Source organism: Ambystoma mexicanum, chromosome 12, assembly GCF_040938575.1.
Source record: "Ambystoma mexicanum isolate Mex_15411 chromosome 12, UKY_AmexF1_1, whole genome shotgun sequence".
NCBI lineage: Eukaryota > Metazoa > Chordata > Amphibia > Caudata > Ambystomatidae > Ambystoma > Ambystoma mexicanum.
The window spans coordinates 123,186,309-123,214,186 of record NC_090936.1 but is presented as its reverse complement, the minus strand read 5'-3'; the positions used below and the strand labels follow the sequence as shown (position 1 = coordinate 123,214,186).

The window sequence follows — 27,878 nt, the reverse complement described above, 5'->3', positions numbered from 1 at the left end:
TGGGATGAGCGCAGGCTCACTTTAGCAATGATTCAGGGATGGTTATTAAGAGGCAAACACATTTTTAGCAGAGGAAAGCAAAAAGCTGCTATCTTTTTACAGGTAAAGAAATCAGGCCAAATCGCAAATCGTGGCAAAATTCGCGAGTGCGTGAATCGTGATTACGGCAAAAGTATACGGAGCAAGTCGGTTCTAGGTTCGTTGGAAAGCTGAGATTCTAAGCTTTCAGAGGAAAGTTGAACCAAGTTCCTAGGACAAACGGTTCCAGAGATATGAACGGTTTTGTAAAGGTCGTTTTTCGGATTTTAAGTAAACTCAAAATGACAGGTGACAGCTTGCAGCTGCAGAATTGACAGGTGACAGTTGTGCAGCTTTAAAAATGACAGATGACATGATTTCTAGGAGGCAGTTCTACTTAGGTTAAAATAGTTTGGATTAGATTATTTTAACTAAGAGATTGGTTCTGCACAGTTCTGCTAGGTACTCACAAGATATTTTGTGCAGGAATGGGCCTCGCCATGGATCTGGTCAGGTTTTGGACTGGACTCCGGTTCTGGTCTCTGCACTTCACAGCGATCTGGGTCACTGGTTCTGCTCACAGCGGTCTGGGTCAGCTCTGCTCTGCTGGTCTAGCCTCTCTGGATTCAGCGGCCTCTGGTTCTGGATACTGCTCTGCTTTCCGGTCCGGATCAAGTGGATTCTGGGTGTAACACTGCTTTCTGGGTACTGTCAAGAGTTCTTGGCAAAAGAATTCAGACAGCTCGCCCGGCTGTGGAAGAGTTTGCAAATGATTTTGAGGCCTGCTGACAAATACTTTTGCTTGCAGTGGGCCTTCTTGGTTCAAAGTTCTGTAGTCTCTGTTTAGCTTGGAAGTCTAAGTGTTGGATCTCTGGATGTGAAGTCGTCGGTCAGCATGCTCCGCAGCAAATGGAATTGAATGTCTCTACCTGTCCCAGCAGTCTCTTTTTATGTGTTTTGAAAATGGGTGTGTGCCTGGGCCTAGCTAAGCCTGCCCCTCTCTACTTGTCATTGGCCTAATTCTCCCCTCTCCCATGATTGGGGGAAGGAAATGGATTGTCAGCATGATGAAGTCTGTTTATGGGTCAGAGAATCCTCCCCTGGTCAGTTGCCCACAAATCTATATTTGATTCAAATACATCCTCCCCAGATATACAATTTGTTGAAATTACATGTGCACATTATATATTCCTTATGGTCCATGCTTGTCCGCCTCTGATCTTCCTGGGGGCTTGCATTAAAAGATGACAACATTTTGCGCTTTTTAACTGGTTTTGCAATATCGGACATTTACCCAAAATTACACACATGTGCGCAAGGAGTATGGACATTAATTGATGAAGTGTCAGATTTTTAACATGCAGACATTTGGAGTGAGACCCTATTTCCCGCTAGCAACCCCCCACAATACACCACAGGGTCCTAACGCCTCTCAAAATGTTCACAGAAAAATCACAAAAATAATGATATTACTTATATAATTCTGACAAGTCCGCACTATGAGTTATCCATCTTTTTAAAATTATGCCCTGGTCAAAAAGGGGTGTGGCTTCCCCCATCACAGGGTGGAATAACTGGTTTATCCACTTCCCCCAAGCTCAGCTGCTAGCAGAGGCCTTGCCCCTCCCAGTTTCCCCTAAGAGGAAGCCACTTTTACGACGCCCCCAATATAACATTTGCCTGAGTCCAGGACAGGCCTTTGTTCAACTCCCTGTAGTCCCCAGCTGCCACTCCCCTTTCAATCAACAGGGCCATTTGACCTCAGGATGCAGCCAGGCCTGGCAGGGAACATAGCTGTTGATCCAGTTTCAACTCCTGTCGGGGGTAGTTGTCAGCCAGAATCCAGTTTCATTAAGCCAGGTTTCAGCTAAATGTCACTTTTTGTTCCCCGTTTTCTACATTCAAATCAAACTGACAATTTTTACCTATACATTAAATAATTACTTCCTTCAAGTCATTTCAGAATATAGTTTTACATTGTATCCACCTCTTAGCAAGTCTTTCCTTGGTCTGGTTTTGTTTCATTTGTGCAGTTTGACACAAAAGTCTGGTGGTTTTAAAACGCCGGCTTTCTGATAGTGGTGAGTACTGGTAATGCAACCATTTTTGGGATTAAGAAAATGAATTCCCCACAGTTCTGAGTTTCTTTTTTGGCAATCAGCATTGCCATTCCCAATGGTTTCAGGCTACTGTGTGTGTAGCCCAATGGTGGTTTTAGGCAGTGCCCTTGTGTGCTCACAACATAGGCAAAAATGGGTGGCAGCCTATTCTTCATGTTTTCCCTGTGCACTCTCTGGGGAGTTCTGGCCATCATGATGTTTTCCATGCCAGTACTGCACAGTTTTATGGTAGGGCTTGGATGCATGGGTAAAAACATCACACAAGCGTGCCTGTTCAATGTATTCTGTACCAAGCAAGTATTCTGTAACAGCGCCACATTGCCTCTGGGCCGATGTGCGCTTTATAAATTCAAATAAATAAAAATAAATAAATCCCAGTCCTTATAGAAAGTATACTTAGATGTTCCCCTTGAACCACCTATAATCGGTTGTAGGTTTTTCTTATTTGCCACGTAGTATGACATCGCTGCTGACATATTTTTTGCATATGAGGATGTTTTTATGAGAAATTTGTTGAGTGCTGAGCGAACGTCCGTTGATGTCTGTTGTAACTGCCCTGTTTTAGATAATTTTTAATAAAACATCAACCTTTGCCATCTTCCTGAGTTGGTTTGGACTCAGAGTTGTTCTGTGAACCCCATCCATTGTATGCACATTACAAAAGAACCATACGTTCAACCATATCACCCATACCCTAGGCTGGGGCAGTAATGATAAACACAGTGTGAGCTAAAGATGGCAAGAATGACCGCACATACGGTAGAAACATACATGGATCCATTCGAAATGAAGCACATATACACTCACCATGAAGAAACACAGACGTTAGGTTAAAGGTGCATTTATACATGAAAAACATCTGTGCAACCACACACGTAGAAGAAACATAACATAAGTGATGCCTACCCTGAATCATATCATATCATATCAAGTGTAGCCTAAAGGATATATGCTTGTAGTTTGCGAACATATAAACGCGACAATACCGAGCAGCCATCTCATTGAAAATGGACGCCACAGAATGGTTCAGAACTAGGCAGCACTTCCAGGCCTCAGAAAAGCTTAACAAGACTGAATTCACAAACACACTGGCACATTAGAATGGCTTGCTTAGCACATAAGGTGATTTAATACTGAACCCCAAAGTTGGAGTACAAGGTAAAGAATGTCCTAGTGGGAAGGGAAATTTCGCTCAGAAAGCTAGCTGCCATCTTTGGCATTAAAATATAATATCAAATAAGAATTAAATAGCAGGGAATATAGATTTTAGCAGTGCCCACGCAAACTTTTTTTTTTTTTTAACTAAAACATGGTACAAAGCAGGGCAAAGATAGGGAAAACAGGCCGCCAGCCAATGAACTGATCTGGTGGGAACCAGTAGTTTTCCAAAGCTAATTTTTGCAGGTAAGCACATAGTGACATCAATAAGAGGAAGAGAGTTCTCAAAGGATGATGCTAGAAAATGGGCGGTGTGTGTTCAAGCCATGAAGTATGGTTGCTAGGACCTAACCAACCAGTATGCTTGACGTGTCTAAATTATTGTTAATGTATTCATGTCTATACAAGTTTATTTTTGTAAAGGTGGAGCTGTGAACTCTTTCAGTCAGCCCAAGCACAGGGCTGTGTCTGAATCAGGATCCCTATAGCTGGTGGGCAGAGGTTTTATTTTTTCAAATAAACCTCTTTGTTTCCTGCAGAGATGCCCACTTGCCTGTTGAATTGTTTCTTTTTATATATTGTGGGGGAATGTCTACAAATGGGTGCCTCTATAGGGTTCCATGTGATAATATCGCCGCAAAAATATCGCCATACAAAATTTCGCCATATTTTTGCGGTGATATTACCCCATGGAACCTGCGGGGGACACCCCCGCAACCCCCATATATTTTAAAAGGGAGCGGGGGACACCCCTGCAACCCCCCCCATCCATTTACCCCATAAATTATCCCCACCAAAAATATCACCTATGGCCGTTCCCGACGACCATATGTACGGCGATATTTTTGGTGGCGATACTATTACCTGATCCCCTCTATACAGGAGGATAAAAGAGAAATGAGCGAATCTCAAGATACCCTCGCTGGCTGTCCATTGGAGCATTTATACTCCTACACAAATCCTTATATGGCCATGAACTTGCTTTTATGTCCCTTGAACTATGTCCATATTACCCGGACAGATCCCTCCAACCAATAGACATCACGGACTGGCAGCATTAATTGGCAGTTGTGGGCATGCTCCATCATCTATTACACATTAGCATCTGGACTCCATTACGTAATATGCACCCTGAGCACGGGGTTTCAAAAGACACTGTGTCTTTGCACCCCTTGAAGAGGGGTGGTCTCACCCAACACTAATTGTATCAATGCACAAAGGCGTCTCTGAAAAGCAGGCACAGTGCCCCAGCAAACATCCCAACAATGCAGGCACAGCCCTGATCGCCCTTTGGCACTGGTTGAGGATGCCCAAAGGGTCCCTGGTGTTGTCCTTACACTCTACCAAAGCCCCTCACTGGAGTGAGGAAAATGTAGACTACTCCCTGGGTGGCACTATTCTATGCCCTTTGAGGGCAATGTTCTTCCCTCCCCAAGCACATATTCCATAATGGAATATAAGCCAGCACAGCTACCCTCATTAGCATGGGTAACACCCACATACAAGTGTTAGAAGGCTCCTCACTGAAGTGGGCAGCAGAGGATCTCCATTGATGCACTGCAGACCTTACTCGAACTGCAACTTTCTTGGTGGTATTAAATAGTGGCAAAATGACAACTCCTGATATTGTCCCACTTGTACCAACTGTAGAAAGTGTGCAATGCAGACCTAGTTGTTTTAGGATTCCAATAAGAACTCAACCATGGTGGGGGTAGCAGATACTTCATCATACCTGGCCCATCTCTTGGAATGTCATGCAATATGAGTCACAAATAAGAAGGGCCAGATTATCAAACATAAAAAAGGGCGCACATTTGTGATGTGTCACAAATGCACTGCGCATGCGCCAGAAATAGATGCACTAAACTCACAGAAGTGCACATTTCAGAGATACAGCAATTTATCAAAGGAGAGCAACATGTGTGCAAAACATGTACAGAGTGGGTGGAAAGCATGCACATACACCTAATCAAACATGCACAAGAGTGTAGTGGATTCGTCCAAACACAGAAGCACACAGTGCACCTGTGAAAAACCTAAGGGTCTTTCTCAGCCTACTCCCCAGGGTTGCTCTGTTCAGGTCCAGGGAAGGGTCATCGTCTTAAAATGAAGATAGCTAGAAACGGGTTTTGATTTTGAAATCAGCAAAAAATAGACAGTTGATCATAAGGAACAGCATATTTTATTTTGACTGTCCCTTGCAAATCAATATTCTTCTTAATGATTAGGATACCTTGCCTTGAAGGTCATTTTTTGGTATACGGTAATAATGTCCCCCATACATAATGTCCCCATATATACTGTCACTAGGAAAAGCCATTGGCGGCATTATATATGGGGACGGGTTGTGGCGATGTCCCCTGCACCCCTTGACTTTTTTGTCAGGAGACATTTTTGTGGGTACATTATTACATGGAACCAATATTTCATGGTGAAGATGTATCCAGCATATTCTCTATCCTCTTATTTAAGACTCCAACAAGTATCATCCAGTGCTGACCTAGGCTTGTTAACTGCTTTGACAATTTATATATTAGTATTTTTATTTTTAAAAGGAAGAGATTATTTTCCAGGGTACTTACAGCGCATAATATCCTCAATTCTCTACATGTCCAGCTGGCGTTACAGCGGTCTGAGTGGGCAAGGGATTCTTTCATGCAACAAAGCCGTGGAAGCATCAATAAAACAACTTGCCCTCCCCCCTTCCACTCAAAGATATACAATGTAGCTACTGCTACGGAGAGTAGGAAGACACCCCAGGAAGAAGAAAGTAAGGCTGGCGGGTGAACCCTCAAGCTCGCACCAGCCGATCGGAACGCCCCCTCAGTTTCTTCCAGTGACCCAGAAGGAGAGGCGAGGTGGGCTTGGGCAGGGATGGGGCAAAAGGCAAGCCATGATCAGGGCCGTCCGACAAAAGCAGCCTTGAGAAAAGTCAATTGCACTCCAATACTGCACCAAATGAGTGTGGCCAATAGAAACCCCGCTATTAAAGGTGGGATGGGGAGAAGTACATTCTCACATAAAGACAGTTTTAGTTTTAAAGAAGGCTTTAAATAGTGTACTTTACTGCATATTTTCCCAAATATAGTGGCTAAAGCAACCAGAGCTAGTATGAATAGTTATTGATGAGCTCTTTACCCCAGCCTGGTCCGCCTGATCAAAATCAGAGCTCATGCAAGTACACCCTGAAACGATTTCCTCATGTGTGCCTATTTTCAGCTTTCACACATCATTACCTCCCTATGGAGTGTGACAAGTATCGATACTAGATAGCCTAAACAATATGCTCTTTTGAAAGCATTAAAAATTGAAAACAGAAGTACAGCCACAAATATTGCTCTCAGTGGCCCTGGATTCCAAATTTGGATTGTTTGGTATCCTGTCATATCTTTTCTCCCTTTCGCGGCATGCCCATTCCTACAGGCTCGGACTGGCCTATAGGGCAATGGACCCAAAACGCTAGTGTGGGCCAGTTTTTTTGGGGTCAAAGTGGGACTCTTTTTTGGCCAATGTGGGCCAGTTTGATGAGTTACTTTGCCATGCGGCTAGTAGTTTTGACCAGTGTTACTGAATACATATTCTTTAAAATGCACAATTTGCATCACAAATTGTTTTAAAAAACACCCCCGTGGGTACTACTTAAAGAGTCTTATGTCCCAGTCCGACCCTGCAGTTCCACCCCAGCAACACTACAGGACAGTTCCAGGGCAAAGGCACTTCGCAAACTCAACCAGTGCAAAATACACCTCTTTCTTTTAATCTCAGTTGTTAACCTGTTGCTCAGTACGCTCTTCTCACCGTACTGGTTTATGTAAAAAGCTCAGGTATGGAACCTTTCAGCGATTAAGACCAAGTTAGCATACGTACTGTCCACGCTCCATTTCAGTTGGCTCTGCGGCAGCTGCAGGTGTTGGGACACGGCTTCCATTATCACCCCAAGCTTGTGCTTCTGGCTGCTGGTGGACAAAGCGATCTCGTCAACCTCCAGTCTCACAGCTGTGTACTTTTCTGGCACAGGAGAAAACACACAAGTATTTCAGGGGCACATGTGGAATTATCTCGTCCAAAAGAACACAAAAAGCTCCCATAGGCCACTTGGTCACCTGACTGGAAACACAAGATGCTGTTTATATGACCAAATCTCTTTTCCCCCCCGACTTCCCTCGACGTTTCGGAAAAATGAGGCTTCTTTCCTGACTTTGTGAGACACCTGGAGAGGTCATGAATTCAAGCCTTTTCTGCACTATTTCAGAGCGTGACATTTTAGACAGAACCCAGAATACTCAAGTCAAAGGACTTTTTTATAAAGTAAAGTTTTTGCCATTATCGTCTTAACTTCAAAACTGTGCCGGGAGCCTAATGTGTTGCGTGTTGAAGAAACAGGCTTTAGAAGCATTGCGTGCCAATGCATGACATCATGGCCCCAAATAGCCTGGCTAGGACAGCGGGAATCAAAGGGAATGCCTCCTTCCCAGCTAAACTCTAACCTAAAGTCGATTAAGGCCACAAAATGGCCATTTAGTGGCCTTCATAGACTTCAGGTCAGAGTTTGACTTGGTGTGCTGGCAATGTGAATGCAAGAAATGATTGATAGGGAAGGTAGATTTAAGGTGGCAGAAATGCATAATTGGGCTGCACAGTGATACCAGGGTAAAGGTTTGGCTCAATTAAAAGGGAAACTTTACCAGGCAAACATTTACCTGTCGCAGCTGTGTGGGGGGCGGAAATGTGAGGCAGACATCTTCATGAAGCATTCTCAACAAATGCCAATTTATTATTTTTAGAATGTTGGATGAACGCCTCATTATCCCTACCCGGCGAGAATTTCCCTGCCTAACATCAACTAAAGGAAACACTCTAACAAAGGATATCTGTCCTGCACACTTATACATACAGTAAATAAACAAGGACATTCAAGGCAGTTCAAAACAATAAAGATCCGGTTCTTAATGTAAGCACAGTCTCTCTTTATAACCTGGGTGAATTCCCTTTCCCCAAGTTCAAACAGGATTCTGGACCACTGCTCAAGAAAAGAAATTAAGGATATCCTGGTTTGCAACAAAAGATCCAACACAGTCTTATGCCACTTCAACTTGTAGGCACAAAGTTCCAACACAGAAAATAGAAGGCTTCTCTTCTTCCTTTAACAAGTTCTCAGTTCATCAATAGCAACAATAGTTGTCTTGGTCAGGATGATTTGCCACAACAAATAAATTCCAAAGAAATAAGTCACCTTTGCAACAACTTTACGCAGCTTTTCTTTTAGCACCATACACAACATAAATTGTCTCTGTCAGAACCACTTTGTAGCACTTGTTCAGCTTGCACCTGGTTTACTCCCATGCCAGGCCCACTTCTCCAAATGTTTGTCATCCAGGTATGCTCCCCTGCCCGAACAACGTTGCACAACAACAGTGCTTTTGTGGTTCAGATCAGCTGACAAGAGGATCACAACAACAGAGCAGTATTCAGCAAATTGCAGCTTCAGAAACTTTAAACAACGCTTCAGGGAAAACAAGATTCACATTGGTACTCTTTAATAATGCTCTGCAAATGATGCTCCTCTGCTTCTGGAAATTCTGTTCCCACAACGGCAGACTTTTTGCAACTCTTGTTTCCCCACAGTACCAGTAACCAAAGATTGCCAAGGATAGGGTTTCATTTTGCTTCTCCCTTGACTTTGGCAATGTGAGTTTATACCAGCTTTCACCATACGTTGGACAAAGTGTGGGCAATACGTCTTCCATTTTATGGAGCTTCCATTAGCTCTCTTCTGCTTTTGGCAATATTTCTCTTGGCTTGGTCAATGCTTCTAGGTCTTAGCTTAAAATGCCACTAGTCTGCAGGTCGAGGTCCATCATTTTCATACTCGACCTAGCCAAAATGAACTTGCCCGATAACTAGTGGTAACAAAAAGTGTACTAATGCATTCTGTGAAATGGTGCATTTCACCATAAGCACACTTCATTTCTGTAACCTCCTCCCCATCAACATCCAACTTGCCCTCTCGCTTCTACAGTTCAGGAAGGCACGCAAGACTGTGCTTTTCAAGGAATGGCTCTTCCCAAACACCTAGATCCATACACTGTCCACTCCCCACCATACTCGAGACTAGGTGATCTGATCTGCACTGTTTTTTCCCCAAGTTACTTGTAGATCCATTGCGGACCATTGCCCTCCCTCCCCCATTATATCCCCACTCCCTTGTTTCTCTGCTCCCTAACCTTATTCCCCATATGATTGTAAAGTGCTCTGTTGCATCCTGAAGCTAGGTCCGTGCTCAATAAATACCCTAATCATAATAGTTTTTAACACAATGCTGCCACCCAGAGGAAAGCCCCGCACAGTGTAACTTAATTGACATTTAATGCATGCAGAGTTTGCATTAAATGTCAAATAAATGTTTCAATGGCGGCTGGTGACTACAACTCCCAGGATGCCCCATAATTGTGTAAGCTTAGTAGGGCTAGTTGGCTGGTTGGAGTCTGAAGCATGTGAAGAGCAAGAGGTTGTTGACTCCTGTCCCACACTATGCTTCCGCTGCCGGAAAGGTATACACCTTTATGTGAATACCATTGTGGTAGATATAGTGCAACCCACACAGGTTGCACAATGTCTCGCACGTAAGCAGAGCATGTTATTATACGTGTCCCAGGGTTTCTGCATTCAGGGCAAAACCTCTTGGCCCCATGTGCTCAAAGATTTGCAATGGAGAAAAGGAGAAAATGACTGTGGGCATCTCTAATTTGCACCCGTTCCATTATATCCAATTCGCAGTGCCTAAAACTGGAGCAAACATGGAAACGTCTGGAACACCTCAGATGATGCTATTCACAAAAATGTGAAAATGTGCTGAAGGGCATCTCAGAGATGCTCCAGAAATCTTTAGATGGGCTCCAGCTTTAGTTTTTGTGAAAAAGATATAAAGTAGCAGGGGGGAACCAGAGATGTTCACATTCATCACAACATTTAATGAATTAATCTTTTATAAAAGCCTCTAAGCGCAGGACCAGGATTCAAATCTGTGTTGCTATGCGTGGTCATGCTTCCAAGACAAACTGTTGCCCCTGAGCCATTGTCCCGGCCTACATTTTCTCTGATAAAAAACATCTTTGAGAATCAAGCCCTGTAGTGTCTCGGGATAATGGAAACTGGACAGGAAAAGTTGCAAAACAGAATTTAATTGGTGCATTCCTTGTTATTGCCTTGGTTTTGTGGGTCTTGGGAAAATAACTATACACAATATGCAGGTCAAGCAGCTCGAATGTGTTCTGTACATAAAGTCAGGACATTGAAGAATGCTTCCATCGAAGAAATAATGTCCCAAACCATCTGGGTGACTCCTGCCCGTGTAATGTGAAACCGAGCAGTTGCCTGATAATATTCACATTTTAAAGATTGCCTATTGTGACACACATTTTAATTGTCCTCGTCATGTGCAACACACCCTCATGGACCTCTCAGTAAAACGTCACGAGGTGAACCACACAGTGCTGTGGTGAAAAGAAAATAGCAGAGCTTGATGGCTCTCTCCTACTGCCCACTACATGGTTCTGAAAAGAATAGCACTCTGTGCCACTGCAGCGCTTCCTGGCATTCCTTTGTGTATTTGTGTAAAACAAGTCACTCATTGTGAGTCACTGCTGGAGTGATGCGAGTGAGACATCTTTTGAAGTTCCAAAAGAAACAAACTGATATTCTGAGTCAGTGGGCCTCATTACAAGTGTGCCGGTCCGGTAACAATGGTCGTTACCGGACCGGCACACTACAACTCTGCGGGCGGGTGCCGTCCCGCCCACCAGGGTCAGACCTGGTGGTTAGAACACTACACACTTGTAGAGTTTCACTGAAGAACTGGCACCATTGTAAACAGTGCAGGTGCTTCCGTGGTGCCCGTTCCCATGGAGTCCTATTAGACTCCATTGGAATGGGGACTTACAAAATTACCAGCGCCTGACTTCCCGGCCACCGGGGTTGTAATACCCTGGTGTTACCGGGAAGTCAGGTGCCAGTAATTCTTTTCGAGTCTGGCGGCAAACAGCCATTAACACAGGCAGGCTTACCGTCAGACTCGAAATGAGGCCCAGTGACTTACCCACCCACCTTTACTCTACCGTAGACACCTAAAGAGATTTGTAAGGTATACAGTGCGTATATCGAATCCTTCATATTGAATGCCCATATATCGAATATTTTATATTGAAAACCTTCATAGTGAATGTATTTAGGTGGGGTAAAGGGTTAAATATTTTTTGTAAATGATCAGGATGGGTTTTTAGGGGTGGGAAATGGGGCTTTGGTACACCTCCCCCAAAAAAAACCCACAACAAAAGGCATTCACTATAAAAGTTTTCAGGATACTCCTACTACAACAAGAGAGACGATGCTAGGTCGAATAGGACACAATCGGCACCCATGAGGACAGAAATCTGCATCCCTAGCCAACTCCAGCCAACAACCTCACCCACTCCATAATTGCTACCAGGTATCATACTTATATAGAGTTGTGTAAATGTTAGCACTTGCCACACTTGAACTAAGTTGTGGTCATTGGCATGTGAATGAAGGCAGGTGCCGTTGCGGATGCATGCCTTAAACCACGTTGTGTATATATGCCTTACACCATGAACCTTTTCGGACATCGTTACTTTGTAAACTGTTTTTCCCATGGGTTCAGGCCAAAGCAGAACCATCCATGTGTGACTGACATGGTCACCAGCAACAACAGTAAAGCTCTATTTCGTCACAAGACACTCACTACATCAGTGACTATCTATAACTTTACGGTTCCAGTCTCTCCCACTTTATCCCACCCAGTCCTTAAATAAACAGACATCACAAACGGGCTGCATGAAACGCTGCTGTTTTTCCACCAGCCGTGTGCTAAAAAAGGGGGCTTTCCCTATCCCCAGCTCACGTGTTTTTTTTTCTTCACATTGCTCAAAAAGCAAAAGGCATTGATTCCTCAAAAAGCAAAAGGCATGCAACGTATGGATCAAGCAGAAAAAACCCAGCATCGCAACCACTAAAGCCATCACATATAAACTCACTGCAAGCTTAACACAAACTATACATATTACGGGTTCTATGTCATTTCATCGATGGGTGAAATTTCGATGTTTTTTTTCCCAAGTATTTTTTACCAAAAAAACAAATCCAAATAGTTAATTTTTTAAATTTTTTGGGGTGTTTCCCCAATCCTCCCATCCCCTATTTTTTTTACCTATTCCCAATCACCCCACCACTTATATAAACTTTTCCACCCCACCCCTATATATTTCGATAGGTTATTTCAGTAAAATGTACTCAGAAAAAAGCCATCGAAATTTTACCCCTCGATGAAAGAATTCTATACCGTATTACGGAGGTAAACCTGCATGACCTACGTATTGTGTATACTTTGTTTTTCAAGACCCACACCAGAGACAGAGCCGACAACCGGTTTCAAATCGCAGCGCTCTCCAGTCCAACTTCAAGGTCCACACGAGAAAATAGAGTCCCCCTGACCATGCATGTTGAAGCAGTCGGAGTGACTGACTAACTCGTTGTCCTGAAGAACGTCTTCTTGTTGCTCGCTGTCAGTGAGAACAGCGGATGGATCACCTTCCTTTTAGGCCCAACTTGCCTCGTGTGCATGGCAGGCAGTGGTGCACAGTCGGTTCTCTTCCTTCTGATGAGCAGCCGCACAGTTTCACCTAATGGTCCACCATGGCGGGAATGTGCCTGCTGACCACACCCTGGCTCAGACAGGGCCTCCTGCTCCCTATATGCTGCACCCTCTAAAATCATATTACATTTCATTGGCTGTCAATCAAACGTTACTAATGTCTGTTTCTGAGACAGACTTCTAAAGACGGCGCTCTTTGCGCATCTAATGATACTGCAGGCCATACATATGGGGCAGCGCCAGCCATCCAAAATAAAACGGTGCGCTGTCTGCAGAGCAGAAACATGCACTGAATGACTCGTGCCATGGCCACGCCCCGTGGTCAGGTGACGGTACACTATTCATTCTGATCTAGGGGGAGCAGCGCCCCTGTCCTAAATAAACAGCATCCCCTTGCTCACTAGCAAGGGCGAGTACCATGCAAGTGGTCGATGTCCTTAATAAAATGTCAGGTACAGGGAACTTTTTGGTAAACTCACTCTTAACCTCCACAACTGTAAATCCATAAGCTAAAAACTTGGCAGTGTCGCAATGGTGCGTGCAGAGAAACGGAGACGCTGGGTTCCCCCACTCCGTTAGTAAAAAGTGAGAAGAGAACTGCACACATCCATATAACTGCGCCACAGTTTGATTTCAATAACGAGAGTTAGTTCATGTGTGAAAATTATCAATTTATAGATAGCCCCTTGCGATAAAACCTGTTTCGGCGCAGACCATGTGCCTTCCTCAGATCAGGGCAATGTTTCTCTTTCAAATTACACACAATGTGGCGATAGTGAAAGTAAAATATATAAAACATGAATGCAAAAGTGACATTGGAGTGTTAGCCAAAAACATCAAAAAACATCACAAAAAAAACACAATGGGAAAAAACCCATTTGGGCCACACAGTTCATATTATTGCCATATGAGTTAGCCAACGAAAAATGAACATAAAGAATAAAAAGAAAAATTATTTTTAGAAAAACAAATTTTTAAACATAGAGCCATTCAGTTTAGGTAGATCAGATAAAATCCCAGTGCATTACATGATGGTAAAATACAACATAGCAAGAGTTAAATTATGAGGAAGGGTTAAATCATACCATCCAGCCATCAGGTGTCGTAGACATATAAATGAAGATTTTGGAAAAAATGAATGGAGAGGGAAAAGCGAGAGAGGAGAGGGGAAAAACCATTAGATGATTATTCGGTGTTGCAGTAGTTATATAAATGGTAAAGCCCGTGTGGCCAATTCCAGCTTACCCATCGGTTGAATTTTCAACTATGCATTAACGTAGTTGAGGAATGAGCCCCATCAGACTCTTCTGGAAACGAAATGAAAAATCTAGGTTATCGTACCATTCGTGTGACTGAGGTTAGCGCCCCCTGAGTGCTCCCTGTCTCCTAGTCACTGAGGGCGCAGGCGTATATCGATTCACAGACGGTATTCGTTTGCCTGAATAGATGTGAGCGCATTTAAAAGTTGTGTATTTAGGTTCACATTGATGCCTCGGTATCCATTGCCCCTGGTTTAATGGTTACATTGAGTTAGCGATAGAAATACATATGTGGTTCAAGATGACGTTAAGAATGCCAACTAATGAATGGGCGGTTAGCAAACATACGAATATGTCTAGTCCCCGCGTTCAAATTGTATGTGCTAGGGCGTGGGTAGAAAAATCCTGCACGTTGATGCGAGCGATGGATAACCATCGTGCCTGCTTGGAGCGCGGACTCTGCATTAATTGGTGCGTTGATCGGTGGGCTTGTGAGCCCCCTAGGGGCTTACCTGAGAGTTCCAGACATTCGTCTCACGCGTCGGCTTATCAAAGCTGGGACTCGCCCTACGAGTTCCAATGTTTATAATAGGTTGCTATCGTACTCAGTAGAAGTCCTACCTCTATTTTCGTCTTCTAAAATAATGTCGGCCCTGTTTTGGAAGGTATGCTTGTTCTTTTCCAATATGTGTGAACGGACCTCGAACCTTACATAACGTATTTATATTTAATGCGTTTGGGGAATCTGTTGAGACAATCCTAGAGATAATTAGTAACTTCTAAACATAATACAAAATGTCCATCTGTGAATTGGATCTGGGAAGAATGTTTGCTCCTCAGAGTGCTTTCTGGGGATTGTGGTCCTGGTAAGACTGTCGATCATGGTAGCCTGGCAAGTAGCAAGTGCATTCTGGGGATTGTGGTCCTAGTGTAATTGTCGGTCAAGGCAGGCAGGCAACTACCATGTCCCTTGCTATATGCTAATGGTTATAGGTGTTTATCCATGTTAATCAACTGTGTATGGACGTGTTGCCCACTCGTGTGGAGGCAATTAAGTTCCTCCATATTCACGAAAAAATGATGTAGGTAGTTACTAGATTGGATAGAGCGTTGCCAAATCTCATCAAAAAACATCCTAATCAAAAAATGTATCGACGATTGAGGGTAATTGGGCTTCGCTTTTTGCCTTCCAGGTTAGAAGCCGGAAGGCTTAGAAATACATTCCCTTATACGAATATACCGTTAGCCCCATTAGGGGTAACTATCTATAAAATCATAGGAAGTATGACATTTTGTTGTCTGTGTTGAGGCCAGTTTCCACACATCTGAAAAAGTTAATGAGTTTGGCCTCCTCTTGACGAAGCAAAAGTTCCTGATTGCCTCCTCTGCATCCCAGTGACCCTTTTTTTAAACCAATAAATTTGATAAATTGTTTGTTATCCATCTGGTGGGCGTGCTGCCAATGATCAGAAAGGGGCAGATTCTTGTCCTGGCTTCCGATCGCTGCCAAATGTTCTCTGATCCGGAAGCAAAGTTCACGAATTGTACTGCCAACATAGATTTTTTTTGCAAGTACAGATGATTGCATATATGACATATTTGCTTCTGCAGTTTATCTGTTCTCGTATCTTGATTTGAAATCCATTATCTGCTTTGAAAAAGTCTGTCATGGTTGTCGCATGTTTACACATTGAGCAGGTACCGCATTTTTTAAAGCCAGGGCTGGATTCTTTTAGCCAGGCCTCGGTTGTTGCCTGTTCATCTTCAGGTAATAGTGAAGGACTGATGCTCTGTTTCAGGGTTTTGGCTCGTCTGTAGATTATCGACGGGTAGTCATGTATGAGTGCCCCTATGTGGGGGTCCAACTTGAGTAGATGCCAGTACTTTCTGAGAGATCTCTTAATTAACTGCTTGTCTGCACAGTACGTTGTAATGAATTGTACCTTGTCAGATCGTTTTGATTTAGTCTGTTGCATCAATGTTTGTATCCTTCGTGTTTTGTGTGCTTTGTTATACGCAGTTTCAATGCTCTTTCTTGAGTAGCCTCTGGCCTGAAATCTTGTTGACAGAGTTTTGCATTCCTCTTGGAAATGTATTTGTTCTATGCAGTTTCTCCTTGCCCTAATGTATTCCCCTTTCGGAATATTCCTAATTACCGGTTTGTAGTGACAACTCGTGGCATGTAGTGTGGAATTCACTTCTGTCTCTTTGCGGAATGTTCTAGTTTTGAGGTGTTCACCAGAAACGTAGATATTCAGATCTAAAAAGTTAATCTCTGTTTTGCTGCAAATCCCTGTAAATTCGATGCCAAGCTGATTGCTGTTGATTTGAAATCTAAAAGTTTCCAGTTCTTGTGCTATGCCATTCCAAATAAACAGGACATCGTCTATATATCGGGTCCATTTGATGACATGACTATTGAAAGAGTCTGTTGTGTAGATTAGCTGGTCTTCAAACATGCCCATTACCAGGTTTGCCAGTGCCGGAACATATTTGACTCCCATGGCCACTCCCCGTTTTTGTTTGAACACAGTATTGTTGAAGGTGAAGATGCTATTGTCGAGGGTGGCCAAGAGCATTTCTTTGAGCATGCAGACGAACGGGAAATGTGATGCAGATTCTTCCTTAAAAATGTAATCTATTGTGTCAAGGGCAAGATCATGTCCAATAGACGTGTAGAGGGCCTTGACATCCCATGTGGCAAGATAATACGTAGGCTGCCAGTGAGTGCTTTCGATGATATGTATTGCTGCAGTAGTATCTTTTAAGTAGGCTTGTACCAGTCCAACTTTAGGTCTTAGAATGTTGTCAATGTACTCTGATAATGGTTCAGTGGCCCAACCTATCCCACTCAAAATGGGCCTTCCTTCAGGAATCATAGAGAAAGTATTATGTATCTTTGGGAGAAAGTAAATGGTTGGTACTCTAGGTTTGGCAATGAACAAAAATCTTTTTTCCTTATCCGTAATTAAGCCATCTTAACCTGGCCATCTGGGAGGGAATTAGTGAGGAGTATATAGGATTCATCGCACCCTTAAACAAGGTTGCATTTTAGACCCACTTCTTTTCAATGTATACTTGGCAGATTCGTACTTATTTTTATTTATTTATTGGTCATTTGTATGGTGCCTATACACACGTGTTTCCAGGTGCTACAAGACAAAAGGAGTGGTAGGGGCATGGGATAAAAACCAAAACAGAAACAGTCGTACTAGGCCTTGTAACCTTCTTAACATGCAAGTGTAGAGACAAAAAGGCCAGGGTGGAAATAGGGGCCAGGGCTGGGGAGGGGGAGTCGTTTGGGGTGAGGGGGGAGATGTGCAGGCACGGGGGGCTGAGCAAGTGCTAATGGGAGCCAGAGGGGCAAGTGCAGTGGGAAAGGGCAAGGGGAAGTGCAATTGAAAGGGTGGATCAGAATCAGGCTAGCCCGGGAAGGGGGCCTGAGAGCAAGTGCTGGTTAGGAATACTGGTGGGCGGGGGCCTGCCCACTGAAGACTCATAAGGGGCCAGGCACCAGTCGCAGCAGCAGGGGGAACATAAGCATGGGAGGGGGTGAAGGAAGGAGGAGGAAAAAAGAAAAGTCTGGCAGAGTTTCCGGAACTTTAGAAGATACGGCTCAAGTCTGAGGGGGCAGGGAGGCCGTTCCAGAGGGAGGCACCTGCCGAGAAAAGGGATCTACCTCCCACTCTCTGTTTGGAGAAGCTTCTGATCCAAAGAGAGTTGGAGCTAGAGGACCAAAGAACTCTAGCAAGGAGGTATTTAGGTAGAGAAAGCTGGATGTATAGAGGGCCCAGGCCTCAGACAGCCTTGTGGATGATGCAAATGGTCTTGAATTGGATCCTTACCGTCACTTGGAGTCAGTGGAGAGATTTTAGGCTGCAGAGATGTGGTCCCTGGGCTTGAGGGCAAGGATAAGTCTTGCAGCCCTAATCTGGATTAGTTGAAGAGGGTGGAGGGAGGAAACAGGCAGAATGAGGAAGAGGCTGTTACAGTAGTCCAACCTAGAGAGAACCAGAGCTCTGGAGACATTGAGCTTCTGGGGGAAAGTGAGGAACGGAATAATATCCCTGAGGAGGTGGTGCTGAAAGTTGGAATTCTTGGCAAGGTCTGTGATATGAGAAGAGAGTGAGAGAGAGGAGTGAAAGATGACCCCAAGGTTTTTAGCCTCACAGAAGGGTGAGGGGAGGGGTCCCAAGAAGGCAGGCCAGAGAATGGGTAGGGGGAACAGGGATACAGTGTCCCAGTGAGAAAGGATCTCTGTCTTGCTGTCTTATATCAATCATAGGCTAACCGGGTTGCCAAGCAATTTAAGCTCTACCCCGATGTTGTTGCTATCCTATGCAGACAATCTGATATCAGTGGGCCATACAGAACAAGGCCTCAAGTCCTCCTTGAATTCCTTGGCTTTATTTACCATGGATCATCATTTACAGATGAACTATTAAATAAATTATGGAGATCTGAAATAGAAGAGTAAGGGTAACTTTTAGATTAAATTTGGTGTCCCATGTACATTGGTAAACATTATGGATTAGAAGTACTGTGACAATTCAAGGGATTCTGTCACTTTGCTCCAAGGGGAGTCCTTCCCTAGCGGGCTAGGGAGGTGAGGCTGCTACCCAATTTTCCCCCTAGGGCTGGTATTAAGCAGGAGGACCTCATAGGGAGAGATTCCCCCACTGGTGATAAAGACTCCGTTTCCTTTACAGAGCTCCCTCATAACCTCTTAAAGGACGTTCCTACAACCTCTCACCCTTCTGAAGGATCAGCCCCTCAAGTCTCTATTTGTTACTTTGAGGTTAACCCATTCCTACCTGCACTTTCTCATAGTACAGAGAAGAGGAAGAAGGAAAGCTGCACAAAGAGTGCTTGTTGATTGTCAGCTAACCATACTGAGACGAAGAAGAGGGAAGGAGGAGTAGAGATCAACTCACAGAGAGAAACAAAAGCCTGTGTGTGTGTCCTAGGGAGAGACCAGCAGCACTTTAACAAAAGAGAGAAGGGACTAACTAACCTTCAAAAGAGAAGGAGCCTGAGAGATGCTAATGCAGAGCAGTAGTGAAGCCAGAAGCGAGAGCCGCCTGAACGACGGTAGGGATGGAGAATGGCGCATACCATATGGGTATCGGAAAGGCAAGCCACCAACCCGGACCAAAGAAGAAAAGCTCCTGGCAGTGGCGTGGCCCATGGGGGGGTGGACCGGCTGGTCCATAAACAACGCTGATATTGCTAAGGACTCTGAGGAAGAGGCAAACCATCATGAAGAAGATGCAGACCGAGCCGCAGTAGTCCTATGGTGTAGAGAAGTGGCCTGGGCTCCACAGGAAGAACCAGTGATTTTTGCCTGTGACACAGAAGGTAACGGCACAGTAGGAGACCCGGCAGGGGGCCAGCTTATAACTGCATCAAGGTTGCATATCCTCATCACAGTGGTGACCCCTTTAAAACCCAAGAGAAACACGGGAGTAATCTCCCTCGTCACAGTGGTGAACCTTTGAAACTCAAGAGAAGTATGGGAGTAATCTCCCTCATAACACTAAGAGAAGTCACAAACGCAGAACAATCCAGAGTAATCTCCCTAGTTACTTTGATAACACTAAGAGAAGTCAGAGAAGAGCCACTCGGGAGTAATCTCCCTCGTTACAGTGGTAATACTAAGAGAGGTCAAAGATAAGAAATGCTGATTGGCCACCAGGGGGCGCAGAGACGAACATGGTCCCTGCGTGAGCTCCGCTGCTGCGGCCCCGTTAAGTGGATTGAGCCCCCTCTTGATGCCCCCCCCGCCTTGGATGCTATCGAGCAACTGACACGGGAAGGTCTCCTCGTCCTCTGACCGAAATCCCGAAGAAAATCGGATCAGAACTCGTCCTGAAACCACCCCTGAAACACAAGCCCCCCTCGGCCCAGCGAAGCTTCAGGAAACTTTCACGTGCGGTGCGACACAGAGCGACTGCCGAACCGGAAAACAGGCCCTGAAGTGGCCCCCGCAGCACAAAGAACAGAAGATCTTCCGAAGAGAGAGCAAGCGGGAGAAGGATTCGTCTCACACGCACAGTGCCCAGCCTTTTGAAGACCGCAACCCGCCTTGAACGTACCAGAAAACCAAAGGAGGCCCAGCTCTTTCTGGGTGCATCTCCTTTGAGGCAGCGACTCGAAAGTAAGCCTTCGGATAACGCGGCGTGCCGGACACCCCACAGGCCCCCCTCCACTGGTAGGAAACACTAAATGCCTGGAAACTCCATTCAACGACGTAGGCCGTGAAACGGGGAGACTCAACGCGCACTGACACTCTGAAAACGGAGGGCAACGACAACGCCCAGAGTCCCATATCGGAGTAACCTCACGACTCGAAGGGAACGAAAAAGTACACAGTGGAGTACCCGACAAATAGAATGCTCCCTCTTTGGACATAGTAAAACCCCACTCCACTCCATTACCCAGCCTTGCCATAAACCTCTGATGGACACGAAACATAAATTGGCCCTGTTTGCCTACACCCCCGTTCCCGCAGCCTCCGAACCTAACATGGCAACCAGTGAAACCAGAGAATGAACTCGCTGCCACAAAATGAGACATTGCGGCCCTACTGGGAGAAATTAAAAACATGAGCGCCAATATAGGAAGCAAGATAGATAAACTCACGCAAAGACTGGACAAAATGGAGGATAGACTTGAAGGAATGGAGAACAACCAGGCATCTATAGATACCTTAGAAGCACAACTTGATCACAGGATGACGGAATTGGAACAACGGTAAGATTTTAAGCTCAAGTTGGACGATTTGGAAAACAGAAAGACGGTACATATGTATCTTTGGAATTCCAGAGAAAGAGGGAGAGACTGAAGCAGACCTGGAGGAAATACTCCATGATATCATCAAACTTTTGGTCGCAGATGATGCCATTGATGAGCCCCTAACCGAACAAAATCATAGGGCCGGTGGCCCCCCAGGCGGACCGAGGTCGGTCCTTACCCGATTCCATCGCTTTCAAGACAAGGCCCGAGTACTCGAGAAGGCCAGGAAAAGCGACACTATTACGTTAGGTAGTGCCCATATTACAATATACCAAGACCTCTCTGTGCTGACACTTGCCCTCAACCGGATGTGTGGGCCTCTCACGAAACATCTAAAAAGGAAAAACATTCAATATAGATGGGGATACCCCTTCTCTCTCTCATTTGAATACGATGGAACCAAATTCAGACTAAGAACCAGAAAAGACATCAGGGCGTGCATCTCCGATCTGCTCGGCCCCCAAGGTGAAGGAAATAACCATGACGAACCCAAAAGAGAAGATCGAGAATGGCGAACCCAGGGCCCCAGAGGGAAACGGGTGAAGGGATCAAGGAAATACAGGAGAGGTAACCTCTCCCCAGAGGCAGATAACTGATCAGCTGCATCCCTGGTAAGATGGAACTCAAATGTAAACTTTTTGTGGAAGATGCGACCGGAAGAGGTGTCAAATTATGGACATCCCCGTAGTCGCAACATGAGACTTTGGGGGGTACACTAAGAGGGCTCAATTGAAACTGTGATATCACAACAGATTAAGGGGCGTGGCGTAACGGTCCCCACAGGTGGTTCGACGTAGATCCGGTGCAGTTAACCGGGCTTGATCGAACGCCATCGACAGGAGATGGGAAGAAGGAGGGGGGAGATAGAGGGAGGCGGGGGAAAAAGGAGGGTCGAAGCAACATTAATGGAAACTCGAAGCAGTCACAGCAGCGTACAATTTATAATGAAACTATACTGTTGGTCATGCAGTAGGAGCCATCCTCTCAGAAAAATGTTTAATGGCGTTAAAGACTAACTCAAGAGGGAGGGACTTTCTTCACTTAATGTGAAGGGGCTCAATTCTCCAACGAAACTATCACTCATGGCCAGAAAATTTCAGAGGTCTAAGATGGACATCCTACTGTTACAGGAGACAAAATACGTGAAGGGTGAAGAACGGAGAGTCCGAGGAAAGCGTGTTCGAACAGAATTCTGAGGCTCGGGCCAACTTAAAAGGGGAGGTGTAGGTATTCTGGTCAGAAAAGGATTAGAGTTTGTCGAGATGAACACATGGTCAGATGTAGAAGGTCGAACATTATTGGTAACTGGCAACATAGGCAAGGTGAATCTAACGATCGCAACATTATACTCCCCGAATGCAGGACCAAATAGATTCCTTCGCAAAGTAATTCCCAAAATACTTTTAGAAGCCACAGGCCACATTATCCTTGGGGGCGATTTCAACCAGTGGGCGGACGCACTCAAAGATAGAAAGCCGGGGAATCCGGGTGTACGATGTCAGAGTAGAGATGATCCAACTGAGATGGCAAAGATGGTGGAAATATATAATATGATAGATGTATGGAGGAACATGCACCCCAATGCACAAGATTATACTTTCTTTTCCGCCCCCACAATACATACACTCGTATTGACTACATATACCTGTCCAGAGAACTCGCCAACACCACAACACATTCAGAAATAACCCCGATCACATGGTCTGACCATGATCTGGTGCTGGCAGAAATCCAATGGGAAAACTTACCAACTAAGGGGGGAAAATGGCACTGCAATGAGAGTCTTTGGAAGGACGCAGCCTTCAAGGCTGAAATGGAGACTGAAATCACTGAATTCCTCAAAACAAATGACACTGGTGAAGTCCCCAAGCAGACAGTGTGGGAAGCGGGGAAAGCCACTTGGAGAGGGATCCTAATAAGGGAAGGGTCAACAAAAAAAAGGGAACGAAATATAATTGAGCACAGATTAAGATCCGAAATTTGTCAACTAGAAGGTGACATCAAAAAGGGCGGGGGAATTGACCATCTAAAAATCAAGGAGGCAAAGGGTAAGAGGGAAGAATTGAAATTACTGGAACTTGAACAAATAGTCTGCAAACTCAGGATCTCGAAACAAACTTTCTATGAAAAGGGGGATAAGGCGGATGCACTACTGGCTGCTAGGCTCGGAGAGCAGAGAGCAGAGCGGAAAGTGGTGAAATTATCGAAGATGACCCCAAAACAACGCACACTCACCCCACCCTTCCCGAATGCTTCGCTAACTTTGAGAGCCTATACTCCTCAGAAACAAACCACGACCAATCAGAAACAGACTCATACCTGTCCCTGATAAATATGCCCAAAATATCGAGACTAGATTCAGAAAAGCTGGAATCCCCTATTATCTGAACAAGAGGTCCAGGACGCAATAAAGAGATTAACCTTGGGCAAATCCCCGGGGGAGGATGTCTATACAGCGGGATTCTATAAAATGTTTAGCACACAACTCACGCAATTTATGACCAAACTCTTTAATGAAGTAATAAAAACTGTGAACGCCCCTGATTCCTTCACCCGTGCACTGATTACAGTCATTCCTAAGGAAGGGAGGGACCCCAAAAAATGTGGATCATATCGCCCAATTTCCCTGCTCAACCTAGACGCAAAAATAAACACGAGGGTCCTAGCTGCGAGGTTGGAAACATTAATGCCACAGCTAATACATTCTGACCAGGTTGGGTTTATATTAGGGAGACAGGGAGCAGATACAATGCGTAAGACCCTTCATCTTCTCCACACATCACAGACATTAAATAATGACTGAGTTATTTGTTTGATTGACACAGAAAAAGCCTTTGACAGGGTAGAATGGGGGTTTCTGAAAGCAGTGCTATGTAAAGTAGGTATAGGCCCAATATTTAGAAGAGCAATACACTCAGTGTACACGGCCCCCAAAGCATCTATTTTTGTTAATGGAGAATACGCCACATGGTTTAAACTGGGACGTGGAACTCGTCAGGGATGCCCCCTCTCTGCTATTCTTTTTGCACTCTCCCTAGAACCCCTTGCACAAGCTATGCGAACAGACCCCATGCTAGAAGGTATTCGTCTAGGAATGGCGGAACATAAAGCAGCTCTCTACGCTGATGACATACTCCTACAGTTCACTAACCCCGTGACATCCATCCCCGAGCACTATCAATGCTAGAAGAAAATGGTCGGCTCTCAGGGTTCAAAATAAATAAAAATAAATCAATACTCTTTCCCTTACAAGGACAAAAAGAAGAAAATGAGGTAAAATTCTCCACACTAGGTTTTAAGATTGAACATACTAGATTACAATACCTGGGTATACAGATTACCAGATGTATAGATGATCTTTACGAAGCAAACTTCCCCCTCTCCTTCAAAGGTTTCGTGCAGACCTAACTAGATGGAACAAACTGACGATATCTTGACTGGGACGATTTAACGCCATCAAAATGGTATGATTTCTATATAATTTCCAAATGTTACCCATTAAGATGCTGAGAACCTTTTTTACAGAAACCAAGACAATCATTGTTAAATTCCTTTGGCAAGGGAAGAAAGCGAGAATCTCTTATGATACCCTAACACTCCCAAAAGATAAAGGTGGGGTGGGACTCCCAGATCTACGAAAATACTATGAAGCATCCCAACTCCGGGTACTGACCCCTCATTTACGTAACCACAAAGACATCCAGTGGGTTCAAATGGACAACCATTACCTGTCACCTGCCACAATATCTGAATGGCTATGGTCCCCCATGAAAAGGCTTCATATTAGAACCAAAGGCCACCCAATTTTGAGTGTCATATGGGACATCTGGAAACAGGGCACACACATGCATAAAATCACCACATGGCCATCCCCCCTAAGCCATTTATGGTCTCCTGGTATCAATAATAACATCCCTAATGTAGAACGATTCCAATCACGGTACGAGGCAGGCTTGGGAAGAGTGGGGCAATTACAAAGAAAAGACTCCTTTATAACATTACCAGAATTGACGGAAGCTCTGGGACTAGGCCCTCTGTCCACATTCCAATATATACAAATAAAAGGTATCCTAACGAAACCAATATGGAAGCCTAAACTAATGAGACCTCACTCCCCTTGAGAAGATATTGGATACGAGAACAGAAATGAAGGGTCTAATATCGACACTGTATAATGAGTTGATTATTGTGGGTGGAGGGTCCACAGAAACCCTCAAAGGCCGATGGGAAAGAGACCTAGGTGAACAGATTAGCATAGACACGTGGGAAACGATATGCACCGCCGCCACCCACACATCTATTTCAAATCAACACAAGCTACACGCTATCAAGCTCCTATACAGATGGCAGTATGACCCTGTCCGGCTTTCCAAAATGTTTCAAACAGCTAACCCAAAATGTTGGCTAGGGTGTGGGGAAAACGCTGATTATTGCCACATGTGGTGGGGATGCACCCAGATAAAGATTTTTTGTTTTGGGATGAGGTCCTGGGATGGATCAAGGACATAGATGGCATATCCCGGGTGGCTGACCCCTACCTTATACTGTTTGGTCTTGAGAGGGGCGAGAAAGACTGGAATAAGATTAGAGGCCTTGCGCCTCAGCTGTTATTAGCTGCCCAAGCAACACTTATAATGAAATGGAAATCCAAATCCACCCTCACCAAGAATGAATGGATTAATGTTGCCACCAATATATGTATAATGGAACTGATCACTGCATCATTGCATGGGAAGTCATCACAATGTGAGGCCATATGGATGGACTACAAGAATGAACACCTCCCTAACGGGCTGTTCCGTTGACCAGCCAAAATCTACAACTACAATGTACACGAGGCGGCTAGGTGATCAAAGCGAAGAAATGTAACAGCCTCACCGACAATTGTCCTGAAACAAATCCCTACATTCTGAAAACATTTTAAAAGATTGTGACCCTTTAAAGAAACACACCAAGACGACCAAGTGCTTTGTTATTCGACCTGTAGGGGGCAGGGGAGGGAAAATGAGAGGGGGGGAAAAGTCATGTAAGACTACAATAGCTGGATGGAAGAAACATGTAAAAATAATTCTGTAGCATTATTGGAATTCCTGTTTTCACTATGTAACTCTGAGATCGTAATTGTGTTATGTAATGTGACTTTCAATTTAAAAATGTTAATAAAACCAAATTTACAACAAAACAAAGATGATAAATGCTTGGGACAAAAATCCCTCATCATAGTAGTAACACGGAGGGGAGCCAAAGATAGAAAACACCTGGTAGTAATCTCCCTCATTACAGTGGCAACCCCAAGAAAAGCCACAGCAAAGAAGCATTCAGGAGTAGTTCCTCTTAGTACAGCAGTAGTGGGCAAACCAGATCAAGTCAAGAGTGCAACAAGAATGATATTGCGTGTCACAGTGGTGACAGTGAAATTAATAAAAGTCAAGAGGGCCTCAGAAGTACTTTCCCTCGTCACAGTGATTACATTACCAGCAGTGTGGAAAAGGACAGACAAACAGTTCTGTTTAGAGAGAACTTTCAGTGTGGGTAAAGGTTAAGAAGGACCATCGGAATTTTGGAACAAGTCTGCAAAACTCCATTGCTGGAACTAAAGAGACTCTTATGGACTATTGGGTGGGTCAGGAAAAGGGAGTCATTCTCCTGCCCATGAGCCTTTTGTTGAATCAGAAATGGAAGCCAAAGATTGAAAAGACTGAGTCAGTTTACCAGGAGAAGGGAGCCATTCTCCTGATGTTTTGTCTTCTACAGATGAACAATTTTGTAACTTAGTGGTAGGGATAGAGTAGGATTTGGACAGAGGACAGAGCCTCTTTCTTGTGACCCTTACCCTGACGGCACATACCCAATTTATCTTCAAATAGGTAGGGGTAACCCTGTAGAGATAGGGAAAGTTAGCCCCTCTTTGTTAATTAGTTAATAAACTAGATTTTGATAATGCCACCTCTTTGTCCGACTCGTCACTCCACCTCACCACAGCACCTTGGAGTGGTTATAAATAGGAACATTTACAAAAAGAGGATTACAGAAAATCGCTCTGAAAGTGGGTTAATGCTTGCTTCCCGATTAAGAGTCATATATAAAAGATATAGTGATTTTTCAGTCAAACCTGCATTCATCCTCTTTAAACAGAAATGTACTCCGCTAGTATTGTATGGCTTTGAGTCTTTCACAATACATCTCGAAATCTGGTTAAAAATATAGGAAGGTTATATTTAGTGTTTTATTTTGGGCTTCCCAAAGGCTATTTCAGTATTATATATATATATATTCAGATATGAATTTGTGCTTACATCATCTTTCCATGATGAATTAAAAATAAGACTGGGATCATTCTTAAGATACATGCTTTCTAAAACCACAGATATCTTGAGATTATTGAGAGAGATGACTATGGGCCTCATTCTTAATCTGGCGGTCCGGAAATTAGGGTGCTGGTTAGCAATGTACCGGCACCCTTTCTGGACTGCCAGACTACAAAAAGGCCTGCAGGGGCTGGATCTCCCGGCAGGTCTGACTTGCCGGGAGTACCGGCCCCTGTAGGCAGGTTTCTCACTGAAGCACCATCACTGTTAGCAACGGTGCCAGTGCTTCCATGTCCCCATTCCCGTGGTGTCGGGAATGGGGACTTACAGTTCCCCCCCCACCTGACATCCTGTGCCGCCGTGACTTGTAATGTCCCGGTGGCACTGTGATATCAGGTGGCAGAAACGGTATTACAAAGTCAGCGGCAACCCACCGGTAGCACCAGCGGGTTACCGCCGACCTTGTAATGAGGTCCTGTCTCCTAATTGTTGATCATTTTTAAACATAATGTGTTGAATTTCTTTAAACTACTGAATTTATTTGGAACATGTG

The 27,878-nt window shown here is 44.4% G+C and overlaps 1 protein-coding gene across 1 annotated transcript in view; it reads right to left on the bottom strand.

Annotated features, from left to right (window-relative positions):
- The window catches only part of PARVG (parvin gamma), a 475,216-nt gene that overhangs the window by 308,778 nt on the left and 138,560 nt on the right, over nucleotides 1–27,878 (bottom strand). The window contains exon 5 of the mRNA XM_069628145.1: nucleotides 7,164–7,304. Coding sequence (XP_069484246.1) covers nucleotides 7,164–7,304 — 141 coding nt within the window. The remainder of the gene's footprint in view (nucleotides 1–7,163; nucleotides 7,305–27,878) is intronic.